The sequence below is a fragment of the Rhinolophus sinicus genome, linkage group LG09 (assembly GCF_036562045.2).
Source record: "Rhinolophus sinicus isolate RSC01 linkage group LG09, ASM3656204v1, whole genome shotgun sequence".
NCBI classification, from domain to species: domain Eukaryota; kingdom Metazoa; phylum Chordata; class Mammalia; order Chiroptera; family Rhinolophidae; genus Rhinolophus; species Rhinolophus sinicus.
The window spans coordinates 63,970,282-63,991,450 of record NC_133758.1 but is presented as its reverse complement, the minus strand read 5'-3'; the positions used below and the strand labels follow the sequence as shown (position 1 = coordinate 63,991,450).

Sequence of the window (21,169 nt, the reverse complement as noted above, 5' to 3'; positions counted from 1 at the left end):
AGTTATTCAACACAAATATAAGGAAAAGTGACTTGGCAGTATTTTCAAATTTCAGTAGAGAACTAGTCACTTTTTGTGTCCACTTCTCGAGTTCTATAATTAAATAAAATTTGGTTGTAGTTTTCTGACTTAGGACTTAAATTATTATTATTTGTGTATTCAAAGAGCATATCAAGCTTAAGTATGTTCTTCTATTTTTAGATTTAGTCATTGGGTGATAACTCCATGCCTCCAGGGCCAGGTAGGTTACATGAATGAGTGAAGTAGACTGGGTATTTCAGGGTTGTCCCTAGTAGGCAGGGATATGAGAATAGGCATGTTGGTCTTTTGTTCACTGCCGTGTCTGCTCTGCATAGAACAGTGTCTGTGACCTTGGAGATGCCCAATAAATATTTGCTGAATGAGTGAATGTGCTAAAATATCAATTAAGAAAGGCAGTCTGAATTTTTATATGAGATCTCCAGATTTTGAAATCATGGCAGCTAGTTAAAAACTTTAAATTTTGTGTGGGTCAAATGAGATATGTCTCTCCATTTGCCCATTTTACCAGTTTGTGACCTTTAATGTTTATTTCCTGTCATGTGCCGTTGGCATCGATCCTGTGCCTCTCTAAAACCCTGGTTGTATACCAAGGACAGGTCGGGCAGGAAAGCCGAACAGCCCTCTAATTTTGATTTCTGACATTATCTCTCCCTGAGATATGAACACTTACATTGAAAATAAACTGTTTGATTTTAACTTTATCTTGGCATTGCTTCATTAAATTTTTTTTTTTAATGTGTTGGGAACTGCAAAATAATGGAAGTGTCTGGACTTTCTCTTGACTGTGAGAGGTCCTGTTTAATCTTGAAGATCCAGATTCACACATACATTTTCCATGAGGCCTCTGCTGGTTTCCTGCTGGAAGATTCCCTGTGTGGGCTCTTGGAGTTTTTTTTTCCCCCAGATGTTTTGAACATGCTATTTTGTTTGATACTTACCATTTATTGCTTTGTGTTGTTATGGGTTCATCTCCCATTAGAATTAATGCTTCTTTTTCCTCTGTCCTGTGTCTTCTTTCTCTTGTGAGTTTTTTTTTTTCTTAAATAAATGAGTCCATTTTAGTCACTGGTTGTGTTTTCCAAAAGGCTGCATCTATTTTTCTTTGTCTATTTCAGAGGGCTAATAGATTAGGTACTGTGTTTCCCTCAAAATAAGACCTAGCTGGACCATCAGCTCTAATGCGTCTTTGGAGCAAAAATTAATATAAGACCCGGTATTATATTATATTATATTATATTATATTATATTATATTATATTATATTATATTATATTATATTATAGACCTAGTCTTATATTAAAATAAGACCAGGTCTTATATAAATTTTTGCTCCAAAAGACGCAGTAGAGCTGGTGGTCTGGCTAGGTCTTATTTTTGGGGAAACACGGTATATCATTAAAATGAGATTGAAATTTAGGCTTTAACTTACATTCACAAATTCTCTTTTGGGGGGCTAGTGATAGATTCTTCAAGTGTAATCACATATATAGTGATTAGTTTCTTACCTCAATATTTAATCTGAACTTAGGAAATTCTTAAGTGATGCATTTAATTATTGATTCATTTTCTGAGTTCTATCTGTTTTTTGCCAGTTGTTTATTGTGCAAGAAAACTTTTTTCTGTAATTCTTTCTGTCTTTGAATCAAATACAAATACATTTCAGAATTACTTGAAGTAGATGTCTAGATTAAAATACCCTATTTTTTGATGTTTTTAAACTTTTATTTTGAAGCAAGACCTGGAAAACTGAAATTTTATTCTAAGATAGTATTCCAAATTAACTGAATTTGCTAATCAGTAACTTATTTTGCCTTTTCTGATTTTTTGTTGCTACAGACCTTTTTTATTTTATTGAATTTATTGGGGTGAAATTGATTAATAAGATTATGTAAGTTTCAAATGGACAATTCTGTAATACATCCTCTGTAAATTGCATTGTGTATTCAACACCAAAGTCCAGTCTCCTTCTGTCACCGTATATTTGACTCTCTTGACCTTCTTCTACCTCCCCACTACCCATTTTCCCTCTGGTAACCACCATACTGCTGTCTGTGTCTATGAGTTTTTGTTTGTTTGTCTTGTTTGTTTGTTGCTTTCTGTTTTATATCCCACATGTGAGCGAAGTCATATTCTTGACCTTTTCTGTCTGACTTACGTCGTTTAGTGTGATATTCTCAAGATCCATCCATGTTATTGCAAATGGCAGTATTTCATCTTTTCTTATGGATGAGTAGTATTCTGTTGTATATATGTACCACATGTTCTTTATCCAGTCATCCATTGAAGGACAGGTTGTTTCCATGTCTTGGCTACGATGAGTAATGCTGCAATGAACATAGGGGTACATATACCTTTATGGTAAATATTCTCAAAAATTTCAAGTAGATACCCAGAAGTAGGATTGCTGGCTGATAAAATAGTTCTGTTCTTAATTTTTTTAAGGAACTTCCATACTGTTGTCCATAGTGGCTGTACCAATTTACATTCCCACCAGCAGTGTATCAGGGTTCCATTTTATCTACAATCTTTCCAATGCTTGTTATTTCTTATCTTGTTGATAATAACCATTGTAACAGGTGCGAGAGGTGGTATCTCATTGTGGTTTTGATTTGCATTTCTCTAATAGCTAGTGAAGTTGAGCATCTTTTCATATATCTGTTGGCCTTCTTGGGAGAACTGTCTGACAGTTCTTGGGAGAACTGTCTGTTCGTGTCCTCTGCCCATTTTTAAATTGGATTTTGTTGTTGTTGTTGTTGTTGATTTGTTTGAGTTCTTTATATATTTTAGATATTAGACCCTTATTGGAGGTGTAGTTTGCAAATATCTTCTCCCATTCAGTTGGTTGCCTCTTTGTTTCGTTGATGGTTTCTTTTCCTGTGCAGAAGCTTTTTTAGTTTTATGTAGTCCCATTCATTTATTTTTGCTTTTATTTCCCTTGCCTTTGAGGTCAAATTCATAAATTCCTCTTTAAGACCACAGTTCATAAATTTAGTACCTGTGTTTTCTTCTATATATTTTGTTGTTTCAGGTCTTATATTTAGGTCTTTGATCCATGTTGAGTTAATTTTTATGTATGGTGAGAAATAGTAGTCTATTTTCATTCTTTTGCATGTGGCTTTCCAATTTTCCCAGCACCATTTATTTAGAGGCTCTCTTTTTTATTGTATGTTTTTGGCTTCTTTGTCAAAAATTATATGCCCATACATATATGGTTATATCTGATAAAATAGATTTCAAGGTAAAAAAGGTAACGAGATAAAGCTGGACATTTTATAATGATAAAGGGGACAATATATCAAGAAAATATAATACTTGTCAATATATATGCAACCATTCTAGGAGCACCAAAATATATAAAGCAATTACTAACAGAACTAAAGGGAGAAACTTTTTTTATTGTGACAAAAGTCACAATTATATGAGGGAACCTAAATATCCCATTGATAGCTTTGGATAGATTATTCACACTGACGAAAGTGCAAATAGTGGACCTAAATATCCCATTGGCAGCTATGGATAGATCATCTACACAGAAAATCAATATGGAAATATCAGCCTTAAATGATTTATTAGACTAAATAGACATAATCAATGTTTACATAACCATTCATCCCAGAACACCAGATTATACATTCTTCTCTAGTGCACATAGAACATTCTCAACGATAAACCATATGCTGGAACATAAAACTAACCTCATCAAATTTAAGAAGACTGAAATCATATCAATCATATTCTCCAACCACAGTGCTTTGAAATTTGAAATCAACTGCAAAAAGAAAGAGGGAAAAACCACAAATAGATAGAGCTTAAACAACATGCTACTAAACAATGACTCAGTCAAAGAAGAAATAAAAGAAGAGATCAAAAGATACATAAAGAATGAGAATAACAATACGACATGTCAAAATTTTTTGGATACAACAAGATTGGTAATAAGAGGGAAGTTATATCATTACAGACCTATTTCAAGAAAGAAGAAAAAGCTCAAATAAACTAACATTTCATCTTAATGAACTAGAAAAAGAACAAATGAGGCCCAGAATCAGTAGAAGGAAGGAAATAATAAAAGGTAGAGCAGAATTAAACAATAGAAAACAAAAAGCCAATAGAAAACATTAAAGCAACAAAGAGCTAGTTCTTTGAAAAGATTAATAAACTTGATAAACGTGTGGTTAGTCTCACTAAGGAAAAAAGAAAAGACTCAAATAAAATCAGAAATGAGAGGAGAAGTTATGATGGACACCACAGAAATACAAAGGACTGTACAAGAATACTATGAAATACTATATGCCACCAAATTCAACAACCTAGAAGAAATGGACAAGTTCTTAGAAATATATAATCTTCGTAGACTGAATCACAAAGAACTGGAAAATCTAAATAGACTGATCAACAATCAGGAAATTGAAACAATCATCCAAAACCTCCCCAAAAGCAAAAATCCAGGACCAGATGGCTTCACTAGTGAATTCCACCAAACATTCAAAGAAGATTTAATAGCTCTCCTTTTCAAACTCTTCCAAAAATTGAAGAAGTGGCATTATTTTCTAACTCATTTTATGAGGCCAAGATTACTCTGATATCAAAAACTTGCAAGGATAACACAAAAAAGAAAATTGCAGACCAATATCTCTGATGAACACATAAAAATCCTAAACAGAATTTTTTTTACAATTTGTGTATCATTGTTCTATACCTAGGCTCAGATGCCATTTTATTATGAAGCCTAACTGATCATTATTCTGATTTAAATAGTATTTAACAAGCATCTTCTGTAGACTCAACATTTTCTTTGCATATTTAATACCAAGAAACACTTAGAAAGGGCTGACTGACTTGCTTGCCAAAAACAGAGTAATTCCCCCTCCCACCCCAAACTTGCCATTAATGAAATCTGAAGATTGCCAGTAGGACATTACTTTCTGAATTTTGATTTTCAGGGATGGATTTCAGTGAAGGAGGATTTAGGAGGGATTTAGTGATTAACGTGAACAGGTTAAGATTTTGGACAGTCGACTCGCTCCTATGGCCTCCTCTAGGTTTTTAATTCCACTGAATTGAGTAGATTTTGTTCAGGCATCTGTGAATGTACATATATGATGAGTGAGCCTGTTGGTTTGAAATGTCTCATGATGTTTTAGAATTAAAAATTAATAGCTCATATTATTTTCAGGAGCTGGTGATGATACACGAACTTGGGGGCCACCTTTTGTGGGGACAGAAAGTACTTATTTTCTCAGTGTAAACAGAAATAAAAAAGTAAGACTATCATTCCTTTTGTTTCTTTTGCTTTCTTTATGTAATTTTCTTGTAATGATGAAACTTTTGATATCATCCTTGTTTGTTTGCACACTTTTTGTAGATGTAACTAATATTTCACATAAGGTGAAATTTTATTCTTTCACCAGTTACCAAATAGAAACAACAGAGCTTTTACTAATCTTCCTTCTCTACTAACTTAAAACATTTCATGAGACTTTATAATGGTTTTATAATGGAAATAGTTTTATTAAAATCGTTAAATGGTGTTTTACGTTTGTCATTATTTTGGAGAATGGTAGTAATTGCCTAATATTTGGTATTATTATTTGAAGAATTTTTACTATAATCCTTGCTACAGTGTAACATCTAAATTGCAAATAAAATCAGTAAAGATGATTTAAATGTTCCTTTGGGAGGAAAATACATTTGCTTTTAGGGGAGAATCTATGATATGAATGGCTCCCTTGTTGAACTGTCAGTAATAAAGAAAAAACTTTATGATACCATTTTAACATATATATTTTAATTTTTAGAGTATAGCTGTTAATATCAAGGATCCAAATGGGGTGAAAATCATCAAAGAGGTACAGTATGCTCGATGGAGGGCCTCTTACCACCTGGGTTGTAATTACGGATTTGAACCTCGCAGTAAAAGTGTTATAAATTTTATTTCATTGACAATCTGTAATTTTGCTGTAAATGCCATTGTAGAATTTAAGTTTACTTTTACAGTAAGTATAATTTTCTTTATAATTTCTTGTATATTGTGTATCATGTTTCTCCATGAGGGTGTCCAATTGTAGTACTAGCTACCATTTACTGGGTGCCTACACTATATCCAATCATAGGCTTGGGCACGTTAGTTAGATTATCTCCTCAAATCTTCAGAATTTGACTTGTGAATGAGGTATTAGAATCCTCATTTTCACAGCAGGGAAATGAGTCTTATGGGGCTTAAGTTATGCTCTAAAGATCACATATCTAGTAAAGGGAAGGAAGAGCTGGAATTTGGACCCTGGGTAACACATCATGTGAGAACCCAAAGCTTTTTTTAACATTCAGATGGCCGGTATGTCCAGACCTGATCTATCATCTTTCCTTCAGGGGCAGGATTACACAATGGTTTGGGGCATACCTTGCATTCCACTGCTCAGATTCAAGTCCCTTCTCTATTTATTAGCTATGTGACTTCAGGCAGGTTACTTAAGTTCTTTATGACTCTGTTTCCTTTTCAGTAAAATGGGGATAATAATAGTACCTACTTACGGTTGTTGTTAGAATTGAATTAATATGTGTAGGAGAGTGCCTGCCATAGTCAACACTCATTAAATAGTCATTATTGTTATTGTTTCTGATGCACATGAAGTCGGATTCATCAAGTGAGATAAAACTTATTTGCCATCCTTGTTAAAGTTTAAAATGTAATCTAATGTATATATGTCTATTTGATTAGAGAACCAAATCCCAAAATTTGTTTTATACCAAATCATTAACTTTGATATCATTATTCTGTTGCTACTTTCCTTTCTGTTTGGCTGATTGAAAGATAACTTATTAAGATGAGAATCCATGACCATCCATTTTGGTTCTGTTGGATCAATCCAGCAAATTTAGAATTTTTGTTTACTAGATATGTTTTGAACCCAAAGCTTGATGATTGTCCTGATCTTACTGTGTTTTTTCCTATCTCTTTTCTATAGCATAATTTAGTATTTTTTTTTCTTTTTCAGTTGAAACTTAGCTTGATTTTTCTAAATTGTTCTTCATTTTATTGTACCCCTGCTCTGTTTTTCTATAGTGGCTACTCTCACCTCAACCCAACTCCCACTGTCTTCATTTTCAGGTCCTTTTTTTTATCTTCTCAGTAGTTATTATTATTATTAGTAGTAGTCGTAATAGTAGTAGTAGTAGTCGTAGTGTTTTATCTAAGAGATTGTTCTTTTCTTAATTCTTCTCTTTCTGTTCTCAATTTCATCTTCAATGTTCACAGTTTCTGCTTCTTCGCTTTCTTTTCAGGACATTCTGATACTTTATCCTGAATAGTCAAGGTTTCAGATTTGATTGAGCAAATACTTTACAATTTCAGTAGGGCTTTTTGATGAGGCAGTGTTAGGTGGAATTCATAACTCTTATTACTACTGTGTTTCCCCGAAAATAAGACCTAGCTGGACCATCAGCTCTAATGTGTCTTTTGGAACAAAAATTAATATAAGACCTGGTGTTATATTATGTTATGTTATGTTATGTTATGTTATGTTATGTTATGTTATGTTATATTATACTATATTATATTATACCAGGTCTTATATTAAAATAAGACTGGGTCTTATATTAATGTTTGCTCCAAAAGACGCATTAGAACTGATGGTCTGGCTAGGTCTTATTTTTGGGGAAACATGGTAAGATATCAGTGTACATTTGAATATTTTAGGCCTACAGGTATAATTATGACCAAAATAAATAAATTGCTGGGACTTCCTTTTCACTCTCCTTGGATCCTGCCAGTGTCCTCCACCAGACTATAACAATTTTAAATCAAGTTTCATTGTGGGCTTGCTTTCTCCTCATGTCTGATTGATAACAGTAAAGTACGTTTCAACTCATATTAAACTTAGATTGTCTGGAGACATTATTCATGTCTATGATTTTTAGTTGGTTATTTTATTCCTAAGTTATATATCTTACTGCCCAGAAGAAAAATTACTTTTGCCTAGTCTTTTTATTCTTTATGGCGTGTATTTCTTTTTTGGCCTTAAGAATAGCAAAACAACCTCTGCATTCAGACCTTGGTGGCTATGATTGCTAATAAAATGAGTCTAGTTTATAGAAACCGTTCCAAAGTGTTATACAAAGCAATCAGCTGGATGCATGAGGGTTCCAAAAAATATGACTCCTTTGTCAACTAGGTTAACCAAAAATATGTTGTCTGAAAAATAAAATTTAGCTTAGAAAATCTGTGTGGAGCCTGGTATTTTCATGACAATATGATTTGATAACTTTGCAACATGTTGTCTGTATTTTAAATATTTCTCCATGTTAATTAGTTGACACAAAATATCCATACTGTGTGCATGTATAATGGTCCACAGAGCAATGTCATAGGTTTTACTTTCCTCCAACATTTTATTATGAAAAATTCAAATATAAAAAAGTTGAAAGACAGTATAATAATCAGCTCTCATTTACCCTATCCCTAGATGCAACAATTTTAACATTTTCCTATATTTGCTTATTTACATATGTATATATATATATATATATATATTTGTGTTTATGTGTGTATTTTGAACTACTCAAAAGTAAGTGGGAAGTGTTATGAAACTTTGCTCTTAAATCCTTCAGAATACATCTCCTATGAGTAAGGATATTCTTCGATATAACATTTAAAAATTATTTTATGATTTTTTTCACTCATAAATGTTAAATTATTATCATATCTTTCACCTCTATTTCTTACCTTGCTCATCCATTCTGTTCCTAAATTATATTCTGAAGAGAACTCAGAATCAGGTACTCTATATTTCAAATTGATTCTAGTTCTTATTTACTCTGTCACTGGAAGGAAGATTTATTTTTTTTTACTCCCTTTTAGAAAGAAAAAGATGGTGCATTCTGTAACTCATGCAAAATTGTGCTTGTTTTTATTCTGGGCAAAATTCTAGAATAGATTATTAGGTAATTTGTGACCTCCTAGGTGAAGGAGAGGTGATGACCAGTAAAACTGGAAACCAGCATTTTTTTTACTTTTTTATTTAAGATTTTATTGGGGAAGGGGAACAGGACTTTATTGGGGAACAGTGTGTACGTCCAGGACTTTTTTTCCAAGTCAAGTTGTTGTCCTTTCAGTCTTAGTTGTGGAGGGTGCTGTTCAGTTTAAAGTTGTTGTCCTTTCAGTCTTAGTTGTGGAGGCGCACAGCTCAGCTCCAGGTCCAGTTGCCATTGCTAGTTGCAGCGGGCGCAGCCCACCATCCCTTGCGGGAGTCGAACCAGCAACCTTGTGGTTGAGAGCCCACTGGCCCATGTGGGAATCGAACTGGCAGCCTTCGGAGTTAGGAGCACGGAGCTCCAACCGCCTGAGCCACCGGGCCGGCCCGAAACCAGTATTTTTTTTCTCAGTTTATTTCCTAGTAGCTTATTGTGTCAGGGGAATGCAATAAACTTTTGGTCTCCGCTGAAGCAGTTGAGTTGTATAAGACTTAGAGATAGCGTAGAGATCAGTATAACTCAGAGAAAGTTTTCTGATGACTCTGAATTTAGCACTGTTTTGAATTTTTATGAATGACTTTACTAAAGCTATAGGGGACATACAAGTACATGATCTTGAAATGGGCGAATGTCCTGAAACAGAGAGGAAGAGAGAATATGTTGAATGACAAACTCACGAAGAATCAGAATCTATTAAGTGGCTAGTTTTTACTTATTTAAAATAAATATTTATAAATTGGAAAATAGAATAATTTCTTCCCTATATGCTTTTCCAGGAATATTTTATCAATAAATATTAATGCATGCATATTCAGTTCTTGGGTATCATAAATAACTACTGGGCATCTTTATCAGTAGAAATCTTTAGCTCTTAAACTCAACTTTTCCATATTTTTTTAAATAACGTTGTAGAGTCAGACTACATGGAACTCTGAACACATTTTTAATTAAAATTTTTTCTTGTTGCACAAGCAATGTCTGTTCATGGGCAAAAAGATTAATATTTTAGTGTATCATATCACATCTCTTTATACCCTTGTGTACCAATTTCCCCCCCAAAACATGAGATAATACCATGTATATTATTTTTTAATCTTTTTTTTGGTTAATTGAGATATTTAGAATACTTTCTGTTAGCATAGGTTATTCATTATATCTATATTTTTGTCTTATTGAAACAGTGATTTTGTTTGTGGTCCATCTGAATACTTTATGAGGATTGAGATGTGTTGTAAGATTCCATAGAAGTCTAAATATACAAATGCCCTATGTAGTTAAAAAATTCGTTTTTGTTGTGGTAAAATGTATATAATATGACACTTTCCATTTTAACTATTTTTAAGTTTACAATTTAATGGCATTACATTCATAATGTTGTACAACCCATCACTACTATTTCTAAAGTGTTTCATCACCCCAGGTAGAAACTCTTATCCATTATGTAGTAACTCTCTAATAACTCCATTTCCCTCTCCCCAAGCCCCTGATAATATCTAATCTACTTTCTGTCTCTGAATTTGCCTATTCTGGATATTTCATGAGTGAAATCATACAACATTTCTAGTTTTCTGTCTGATTAATTTCACTTAGCATAATAATCTTTTCAAGTTTCATCTATTATGTTTTTACTTTTTATGGCTGAACAATATTCCACTTTATGGATACATCTGTCTGTTGATGGACACAGGTTGTGCCCACCTTTTGGCTCTTGTGAATAATGCTGCTATGAACATTTACATACAAGTATCTCTTTGAGTCGCTGTTTTTGATTATAGCCAGGAGTGAAATTGCTGGGTCATATGACCAGTGTAGAAGCCTAGATGTGTCTGATGTAGTTTGTTTTCTTTAGTGCTTGAAGGAGTGCCCTATAAGTAGTAAATAGAGGTACAAAGAAATTTGTAGAATAAAGTGATGTGTAACTGTAGCTTTGTGTTTTAGTAATACTAAAATCTGCCCTCTGTCCAAACCCCCAAGCAATACTTGGTAGAATCATTAATAAGTGCACCTTTATTGGGACTCTCCCATAGCATACTGCCATGGAGTTTGCCCATAGGAGAAGCAGCTCAATGTTAATTGGCACCTGAAATTTGGAAAGGATACCTATATGGCTTGAGATTTGGGGTGCATACTTAAACTTTTCTGTCTCTGTCTGTATCTTAATACATTTATCATTCCTCTTCTGCAGGTGGTCACCTGGTTCTGGTGCCTCAGTTTCAGGTGATCTTGAGGATGACAGCTTATTTCTTTATTTCCTTGAAATGTCTCCTAAGATTTCCCCCTTTCATCCCAAACTTGGTTAAGTCAGGAAATTCCATATACACACTCCAAATTTGGTGACACAGTAATACACCAGCACTCAAGCTATTTATGTGTTTCCATTTAAAGTTTATGTTACTTCAACCTTTTCCATTTAGAGCAGAGGTTGGCAAACTGTGTGGGCCAAATCAGGTTTATTTTTGTATGGCTCATGGAGTAAGAGTGGATTTTATATTTTCAAAGATTGTTGAAGGAAAATAAAGAAGAATGTGTGATAGGTGATCTGTGTGGCCTGCAAAGGCTGAACTATTTACTATTTTACCTTTTATGGAAAGAATTTGCCCACCCCTGATCTAGAGTCTGATTCTTTTGCATTAGTTGCATGTTTGTGAATGTATCTACACCTATGTCAATATGGCTATTAAAATTTTTGATAAATAATTATTAGGTACTTGGATGTGTTCAAGAATTACTGTAATGAATTTCTCTGGGTGACCTAGAATAATTTATGTGATGACTTAAAAAGACTATAAAAGACACGTAGTCACAATTGAAATTTTGAAAAGAATTTTAAGATTAAGGTTTTCAATGGTTCATTGTCCTCTAATTCCTATGGCAGTGATCTCGGAATCAAAATCTATGTCTTGTTTCAGACAGTTACTGATTCACTGGGTTATAGTTTAATAGTTTTTCAAAAATGGTTTGTTAGATTTAAAACTTTTTGGAAAGAAAGCATCTGAAAAGTATGAAAACATTTCAGAATCACGTTTACATGTGTTAAGTGCCTATATGTGCATGTTGTAATGAGTAACATCAGTTAATAAGGATGAAGAGTAGTAAAAACATTATATTTAGTTTTTTATAAAGGGTTTAAAAAGATGTTTTTCATATATTTTATTATATACTTATATTCTAATTTTTCTACCTAACCTTCTGAAAATATATTTGGACCATGTAACCTAGATATTTCTTACATTTCAGATAATCAAAATCCATTTAATACCATGGTATTTACTGAAAATTTTAATAGCCATGGTTTTATTGGCAGTAATACCTCAAGTAGTTGACCAGCACCTTTATGTTGATCTAATTCTACTTTGTAATTTTACTTTTCCTGTGATTTTTATGGACTATTACAAAAGTGAGTGTCAGTTGTGTTTACTGAAATTAGAATTCTAGAATGTGGGGATTTGTTGAAAGTTTGGAGGTCCTTTGTGGAGTCTGACTCATCTTTACCTCTTCCTTCAGCTTGCAGCTATTTGCGATGTATTTGTGGAAAACTATGTCCCGGGCAAACTGTCCGCCCTGGGCCTGGGGTATGCAGACATAGACAGGATCGCCCCACACGTCGTGTACTGCTCCATCACAGGTATGGCAGTCCCACTCTCAGAGGGCGGGTTTCCAGTTTCTGGTTTTCTTGGTCTATAAGAAACCTCTTACTAGTGTTGGTTTTCTTGAAGCTGTTCTGCTCTCCCTCTCCTCCAAAGGCATTTTAGGTTGCTGAAAATTAACCATTAAAGAACATTAACCTAAATGAATATTTTTCATGTATTTATTGGTAAATTATATTTTTGTGAGTTATCGGCCTATAATTTTTGCCAACTGTTTAAATTGCTATTTTGCAAACATATGCAAAATACTGTTATTAACTCATATATAGAATTGCAGTTGAAATGTTAGCGAACTTATGATAACATAGGAACTCAGCATATTCCTTCAATATATTCAAAAGTGCTAAGCCACATGAAGGAAGAAAGTGCTACAACATCTTCCAGATTGTTCAGCCCTTATATTGAACCTCATATATGTGTGTTTGTGTATGTGTTTAGGCCAAAGGGAAAAAACAGTCATCATATTCATTAGTTTTACATATTTTATAAGCACATAACTATTAGTTAGGGATGTGATGAGGTGGCTCTGAAAATTGAAAGTTACCTTAATAGTTTTTGTCAGAAAAATTCATAATATTTTCAGTCTTCATTCATTCATTCACCAAATACTTACTGCAGGCCTGTTATCTGCCGGGCATTGTTCTAAGGTTCTGGGATACAGCAATGAGCAAACCATATCCGTGCTCGCAAGGAGTTTTACATTCTAGAGTAGGGAGACAGGTAATCAATCAATAAATAAATACACATTTTTTTTGTTTTTGAACTTGAGTTTGGTAGTTTTAAAGACTAATGAGAGAAATAAAACAGGGCAAGGGGATGGGGTGAAGAGGATCTATTTTTTACTGGGAGGTGAGAAAAGCCTTCATTGATAAGGTGGCATCTGAGCAGAGACCTGAATGAAGTAAAGGAGTGAGTCGTATAGATATTGACAGAGGAGGAGCAGTAAGTGCAAAGGACCTGAGGTAGGAATGTGTGGGGCATGTTTGAGAACAAGCAGGAATGACAAGCAGCCTGGGTGAGGGGGAATCTAAGGGGAGAAAGTTAGGCGATGTTGGTTAGCAAGATCTTAAAGGGCCTTTTCAGGAATTTGACTGTTACTCTGAGTAAGATTGGAAGCTACCAGAGGGTTTGAGTAGAGGAGTGATGTGACCTGACATATTGTTAAAAGGATCACTCTAGCTACCGTGTTGAGAACAAACTGTAGAGAACAAGGCTGCAGACGGAAGAACTACGTGTTACGAAGCGATTGAAATGTTCTAGACGAGCAGTGATGGTTGCTTGAATTAGGGTGATCGTGGTGGAAGTAGTTGAAGGGTGACTGGATTCTGAATATGTTTCCAAGGTAAAGGGGATAGGATTTGCAGAAAGATTAGATGTGGTAGCAGAGAAAGAGTACACATGGCCTGAGCAATCAGAAGAATGGAATTGCTATTTGCTGAGTTGAGTAAGACTGTAGAAAGAAGTTTTGGTAGGGAAAATGTTAAAAGTTTGGTTTTGAAAGTTTAGAAGTCCCTTAAGAAGTGTGACTCACCTTGTGATGCCTGTTAGATATGCAGGTGGAGATGTAAAGTAAGGGATATGGCTTGAGAGTTGAAGGGAGATGTAAAGTTTGGTAGCTGTGAGCAGCTAGATGGTATTTGAAGCCTGGCTGAAACCATTTAGAGAGCGAATGTAGACCGAGAAAGGAGAGTCCGAGCGGTGCAGCCTGATACCCTCCAATGACTAGGTGTTTGGGAGCTGACAAGAAAACAGTGAAGACTGAGAAGGAATTGTCAGTGAGGTGGGAGGAGAACCTCCTGGAAGCCAAGTGAAGAAAGTGTCTATTTTTACAGACAGTTTAAGCTTTAAAGTGTAGACGTTTAAGCAGAAGGGCCTGGAATATAAAGCGTGTATAGACCGTAATGACTTGCAGCTCCTGAATTCACCGTGCTGCCTTTCACTTCAGAGCTTTTCCACGTCACGTTCCATTACTTGGAACTCTATTCTCCAATCACACCTGCTGACTCTTTGTCCTTTAGCTCTCGCCGTGGAGGTCATTCTGTGCAGCCTTTGTTGGTCCTTGAAGATTGGGTGGGGTGTTCTCTGTCACATTTTGTATTTGCCTCTCTATTTGCCTGTCTTCTCCACTACCCTGTTTATTCTCAGTTCTACACACAGTGCAGAGCACATGGTAGGGACTCAATGGGAGTTTCTTGAATCAGTGAATAAATAAGCAGAACTTGATTAAAGAGTTTTTAATAGCTGCTATTTTTGTGTGCAGTCCACTTTTTGGAGATAATACCGAGCTGTAAATATTATGTTCACATTTTCCAAATAAACTTTCAGAGGATAGCCTGGGGTTAGTGCATAGGTGGCCTAATCTGTTATTTCTTCTACAGTTTGTCCATGGCTCTATACAGTGATCATTACTGTAAGGTATCAAAAGAGCCTGCACCATGAAGTAAATATTCAGGTATTGTCGTTATGCGTTAGGTTTTTTCCTAAGGCAAGAAGGGGAATTAGTACATTTAAAAAGGTTTTAAAAAGGAACTAAGCAAACATTTTCCTCCTTATAGTTCAATAAATTTATCTTAAAATACATAGCTATGTATAAATCTTGTTATACTATAAAAGCCACAAAAACATGTTATCTTAAAGTATTTATTACTCATAAAATAATAACTATCAAAATACTGTTTCTGTGCATTCAGGTTGAGATATTTTGATACTTTGACTATGACATACTATGTTAGTATAAATGGTGCTTTTCACAATGTAATTATCGTGTAGTGGTATTTTAAAGCTGGAACTGCAAAGTGTCACTGCTTGTTGTTATTTTAGATGATGAGGAGCCTAGCGATTGTTAACTTCTCTACTGAGTGAGCACGAGACACAGGCTCTGTACATAGCAGATGCCTTGGGCACTAGATTTGACTCTTTCTGTATGTACTATTTGATAGATCTGTAATCACACTTTCATTTTTGTGTCACTATCAATATGTGAGACAGGGAGTTTTCCTTAAAATCTTGCAGTCCAATGGAAATTCTGAGGTCTAAAATATTAAAATAGGTAAAATATTACCTTCTGAATTGCCCTCTTACCATAAAAATACTGCATATATGACAAATGCAAAATCATATATGACAATAAATATTCTCATTCCCATGACTGTGGGTTTGCTGGGTTTCTGTGGATCTAGACTGATCAGGTTTGGCTCCGAGTTGTAGGCTGGGGCCTGGTCTGCTCTGTGTCTCATGCCCCTCAGATCAGTGGCTGCCCAATGCCCATTCTCCTCCTAGTGAAAGGCAGGAGCACAAGAGAAGAAGCCCGTTCTCACAAGCAAGGGTAAAGCCTCTGCTTACATCACATCTGCTAATGGAGGAAAGTCACATGACCAAGCCCAATACCACTGGGTGATGAAATATATTCTACTCTAGTGGCAGGAACTACAAAGTCGCATGGCAAAGGACATGGATTCTGAGAAGAGTGAAGATTGGGAATGACAATGCATTTTATCACATCACCAAGCCAAGTAGAATGGGAAGTCTCACACTTCCCAAAGTTCTACATCTGTACCTAACTGTGGTTAGAGTCCAAAGCTCCTCTGGGCCATGGCTTGTGATGGGAGAATCTCTCTTTTCTTTCAGTTCTCAAATCCTGCATTAACATTTTAGTGTGGCAAAGAGCCTAGGAGATAGATTATATAATTCAGAAGTTCTCAGCTAAGGGGAAAATGGGGGTATCATATGCTTTTAAATGATAGGACTGGGGGAATAAAGGGGTGATGGAGAGAGGCATGTGTAGTCTGAAAAAGCAACTCTCATAATTCTATAATCTTCTGCATCTACACACAATCATTAGAAAAACACCCATATAGTAAATACCGTCTCCTTTATTTCCTGATTAGGAAACAGGTCTAGAATAGCTACAGTACCTAAAGTGACACAGCTATGTAATAGCAGATGGGTTTAAAATTTAGGCTTCTTGACTTAATATTAAGTGCCTCTGTGCTTTCCATTCTTAGACATATATCACTGTTAAGTGATGACATGGACTTTGTGATTACAAGACACTGAACAATTTTAGTTGAGAAAAATATATTTTTGCTATTCTCTTTCATTTGTTGTTAATCATATTTGCAATGGTGGGAGTCACCAAAAAATTTGCTCATCAGGGAGTCTAAATTTCAACAGATTCTTTTGGAAGCAAAGGTCATTTATGAGTCATGAGTTTGTGTGTATATAAAGCAAGGGCCATCTCTTTTTTAAAAGTTTGATATTCTTGGTAATCAATGTTTTATTTTTTTATTTTTTAGTAAGACTGATTAGATCAGTCTAAAGTTGCACATGTTGTTATTGGGACCCTAGACTTTCCTGATGTTTCCAGTGCTGTTGCTGTCTTGTCAGTGCTGTCCAAGCCCAGATAGTCTGTTTTCACTCCCGTGTTGGCCTTATTGCTGATGAGAGTAATCTTAGAATGGTTAGGAGATTTACTTTAATGCACTCTGACAGTTGTGTGGTTGAGATTGCCTCAGGCTGTGAAATCTGGTCTGGGAGACAAAAATGCTAGACTGATCACAAGGGAGGAAGGGCCTGATTATTTTTATTAGCACCATCCTTTTATCATCTCAGAGGAAGCTGAGTATGAACAACAGGGGGCAGTGTTTAAAAAGCTATTTCACTAGGAATTTGTTTTTGAGAAAACTGAAGGGTTTCCTGTGTACAACTGGCTACAGAGAATCTCTGAAAGGACCTATTTATATTTTGTAAAAAGTCTTTTTTAAGAGTGACCATTCTCTATCTCTCTATGCTTTTAGAATTATATAAATATTTTCCACAACAACTTAATTTTAAGTTGTGCCTTCTTTTCCTTGTATCTTCTGAGCATGTTACTAATTATAAAGTTTAGCAGTAAGAATTCTTTCTACCACATGTTAAAATATTTATTTTTTTTCTTGTTAACTTCATTATTCTTTTCTTTCTAAAAGGATAAGCATGGCATTTTGATTAGACTAATTTTGTGGTAGGAACATTGCGTATGCTTTTTAATAAAATTTCCTTTTTTTTTCTTTAAGGAAGGGGTTTGCAAAGTACCTTTTTGAGTTTTGTGACTCCCCAATGGCTCCAAGATTCCACTTGGGCCTCATGAGGGACTTTAGGACTCAATTTAGAGAGAACAGTCCAGAGAGTTAGACCCATTCTTTAGTTTTAAATAGAAAAAGTCAGAGAGCTTCACTTATAAAACAAAGGAATAGCGCATATAAAAACAAAGGAATAGCACGTATAAAAACAAATAGCCAAGACAGTTTTAAGGAAGAACATGGGAGGCAGGTTTGCCCTGTTAGGTGTGAAGACCTATTATACAACCATAATAATAAGATTATGTGATATTGGCCGAAGAATAAAGAAATAGATCAGTGGCACTAAATGGAGAGCTCAGAAACATACTGGCACATATATGGAAACTTTTTTTTTTAGGGCTTATACTACAGATCATTAAAGGATGAAATATGCAGTAATTGATGGTAGAACAATTGGTTGTCCTTTTGGAAAATGATAAAATTGAATTTAGGGTTTATTCTGTATAGTGAAATAATGTTTTTGGTCGACTTAAGCCCTATATATAAAAAAGTAAAACTTTTAGAAAATATAGGAAAATGCACTTATTGCTGTAGGGCAACATGCAAAAAGTACAAACTACAAAGGAAAAGGTTGATAAACTGGAGTATATTTTAAAATGAAAACTTTCGTGTATCAAAAGCACTATAAAAAATCAAGAAGACAAGTCACAGACATGAATCTACCCTATGACCTGGAGTTTCACTTCTATGCCTGTCCCCATAGACACTCTGGAACATGCGCAAGGGGAGACATAAAGAAGAATGTTTGTAGCAGCATTGTCTGTAATAGCAAAAAGTTGAAAATAGCAAGCATATTTCAATATGAAAATGGATATATGTGTAATACAATGTGAGACTAGTTAGCAGTGGAAAGCATGAACTGGAATTACATAACATCAGTGTACATGAATTATACAAAGATAATTGTGAAGAAAGCAAATTACAAAAGATGATATAGAATATGCTAGTATTTATATAGTGTTAAAATTATACAAAATATTATGTATTTTTGAGTAATTCACTCATATGTGTTTAAAATATAAAGACATACATGGTAATGAAAAGTTCTAAATTTAAGAGAATGATTACCCCGGGGGGTGTGGGGAGGCAGGGACATAGGGCAGGGAAGGGATATTCACAGGACTTCAGTTATATTTGACAAATAAACATGAGTATTGTTATATTATTTCACCCTCTTATGTGAAGTAAGAAGAGAAGGTTCAGAAATGCTCACATCATTTCCTCTTCCCTCCGTCAGTCCCCTCCCACCCACTCCGACAAATATTTCTCGAGCGTCTGTGTATTCCTGGCTGTGCTGCATGTAGAGGGTGAACATGGTAACATGTACAGGCAGACATGGTTCCTGCCTTTATGGAGTTTACAGCCTAGTGTTGGAGACATTTTATAAAAAGTTGAAAATATAGTTTGGCATGTTCTAACAAATTGTGCTGTTATGAAAGAATCGAACGATACTGTGATGGAGATTAATGGAGGAGGGGATGCATACTGTAAATGGGGTGGTCTGGGAAGGCCTTTCTGGGGAGGTAACATTGAGTAGACCTAAAGTATGAGAAGGAGCCAGCCATTCAGAGAGCAAGGGGAGGAGTGATTTGGGCAGAGAGAGTGTCAGGTGCAAAGGTCTGAAGGTGGGAAGACTCTAGATCCCTCTAATGGCCTAAGTTGGCCCGGACTGCCAGACTGGAGCAGGTGTGAGAAGACACTGCATGGGTGTGTAAGTGCCCTAGCATACGGGAAGGGGTTAAAGGAGTAGAGGGGTTTGATGCAAGTTACATTAAAAATCATCTTTAGAAGAGACAGGAATTAAATACTGGTTGACTCACTGAAGAACCTCCTCATAAACACTGGACATTGAAATAAAGTTCCTATTTCAGAGAGCAGCTACTAAGATAAAATATCTTTAGATTACTAAAGAAATCACTGCACTCACAGAGTCCCAGAGTCAGTAGCAGAGAATTTTGAGCTAGCAGCTTACCCAGCATTCATATCACGGCAGTGACAATACGAAACAGAACACACTGCAGTTGATCGGAGTGAGTTATATTCATCATTTTCTGTGTATTTACCATGTAATCAATCTTCTAAAGAATAATTAGAAGTCTGCTTGCACTGTAAATCCATTAAAATTTTGAAGGGGAGAAAAAGAAGGAAGGGAGGGAGAGAGGAAGGGATCGCGTGTGGGGAAGAAGAAAGAAAAGGGAAAGAATTAGAATTAAGTCTAATGGAGTAACAAGGTCAAGTTTTTTTTAACCTCTAAAAATGGTAATCCAGGTTAGTGCACAGGACATTCACATGGCATTACGCATCATTTCTAGATTGAATAATCGATATTGATATGACATTAAAATGGGTCCTCATAGTCAAAATAATTGGAACTACTGGTCTGAATTATGAGTGTCTCTTCTATCAGGAAATAGTTTTTCCCCAGAATTTCATGGTGTTATGGCCATCTGTCCCACTTTTAAAGTCAGTGATCCTGGACAGAAGGGTGGTTTGACGTATTTACCACTGCATACCAAACTCATTATTTAAACAAACAATGACACCGTCTCTGCAGAGGAAAAGAATATTAGCACATAAATATAAGATTTCAAAACAGAGCCCATAAAGCTAGAGATATAGATTATATTTTGTCTGTAGACATGGACTGGCTCCAGAAAGTGACTTTATGCCTTCATTTTATCCCCCAAGAGCATACCGTTTTTATCTTTAAATACTTTTTACCCTTACACATATAACAGATGTGTCACATGAGCTACACTCAGTGGCGTGTAAGCAGGAACTTCATTCTTTCCCACCCTACCTCTGCAAACCTGCACTCTTGACTCATTTTCCTTGCTCATGGATGAAATCCCAGGCAAGTCCTACAGATTTTTTCCCCACTTATTTCATTTAAAGTATTAAAAAGTCCAGTCCAATCTAAAATAAAGACTTCAGACTCTTGTACAATTTGTGACTTTTCCTTTCCCCAACTTGAGTCTGCCTACTTGGAAACCTGAAGAGGAGGGAGGGCAAAAAGGGGAAGAGGGAGGTGGGTGGGAGAGAGAAAGAGAGAAAAGAAAAGAGAGGAGAGGAGAGGAGAAGAGACGAGAGGAGAGTCAGAGTCAGTTTCTTCATTCTTCCATGATCTGTCTCTTCCTTATTGCTAGTTGCTGTTTGTGATTCCTTTAGAGTCAGGCCCTCTTAGGGAATTGCAAGTGAACTGGTACACAAACCCCATTATCTGACTGGTGTAGTTGGAGCCCTACATTGGAGCCTTCTGCATGCCTGAAGATCAGTTGATGGCTGTTTGTCTTATGGGGCGCTTTGTAGGATTGTCAGAGAGCTCAGACTGTACTCGTTCCCCTCTGGTCCCTGGGTTTTGGTAGTCCTCTATGCGGAGTCTATGTGTTCA

At 35.5% G+C, this 21,169-nt stretch overlaps 1 protein-coding gene across 1 annotated transcript in view; it reads left to right on the top strand.

The window, feature by feature from the left end:
* SUGCT (succinyl-CoA:glutarate-CoA transferase) overlaps positions 1-21,169 on the top strand; it is an 866,747-nt gene that overhangs the window by 22,393 nt on the left and 823,185 nt on the right. The window contains exons 4-6 of the mRNA XM_019710224.2: positions 5,218-5,303; positions 5,840-5,890; positions 12,516-12,636. Of these exons, the coding sequence (XP_019565783.2) occupies positions 5,218-5,303; positions 5,840-5,890; positions 12,516-12,636 (258 nt within the window). The remainder of the gene's footprint in view (positions 1-5,217; positions 5,304-5,839; positions 5,891-12,515; positions 12,637-21,169) is intronic.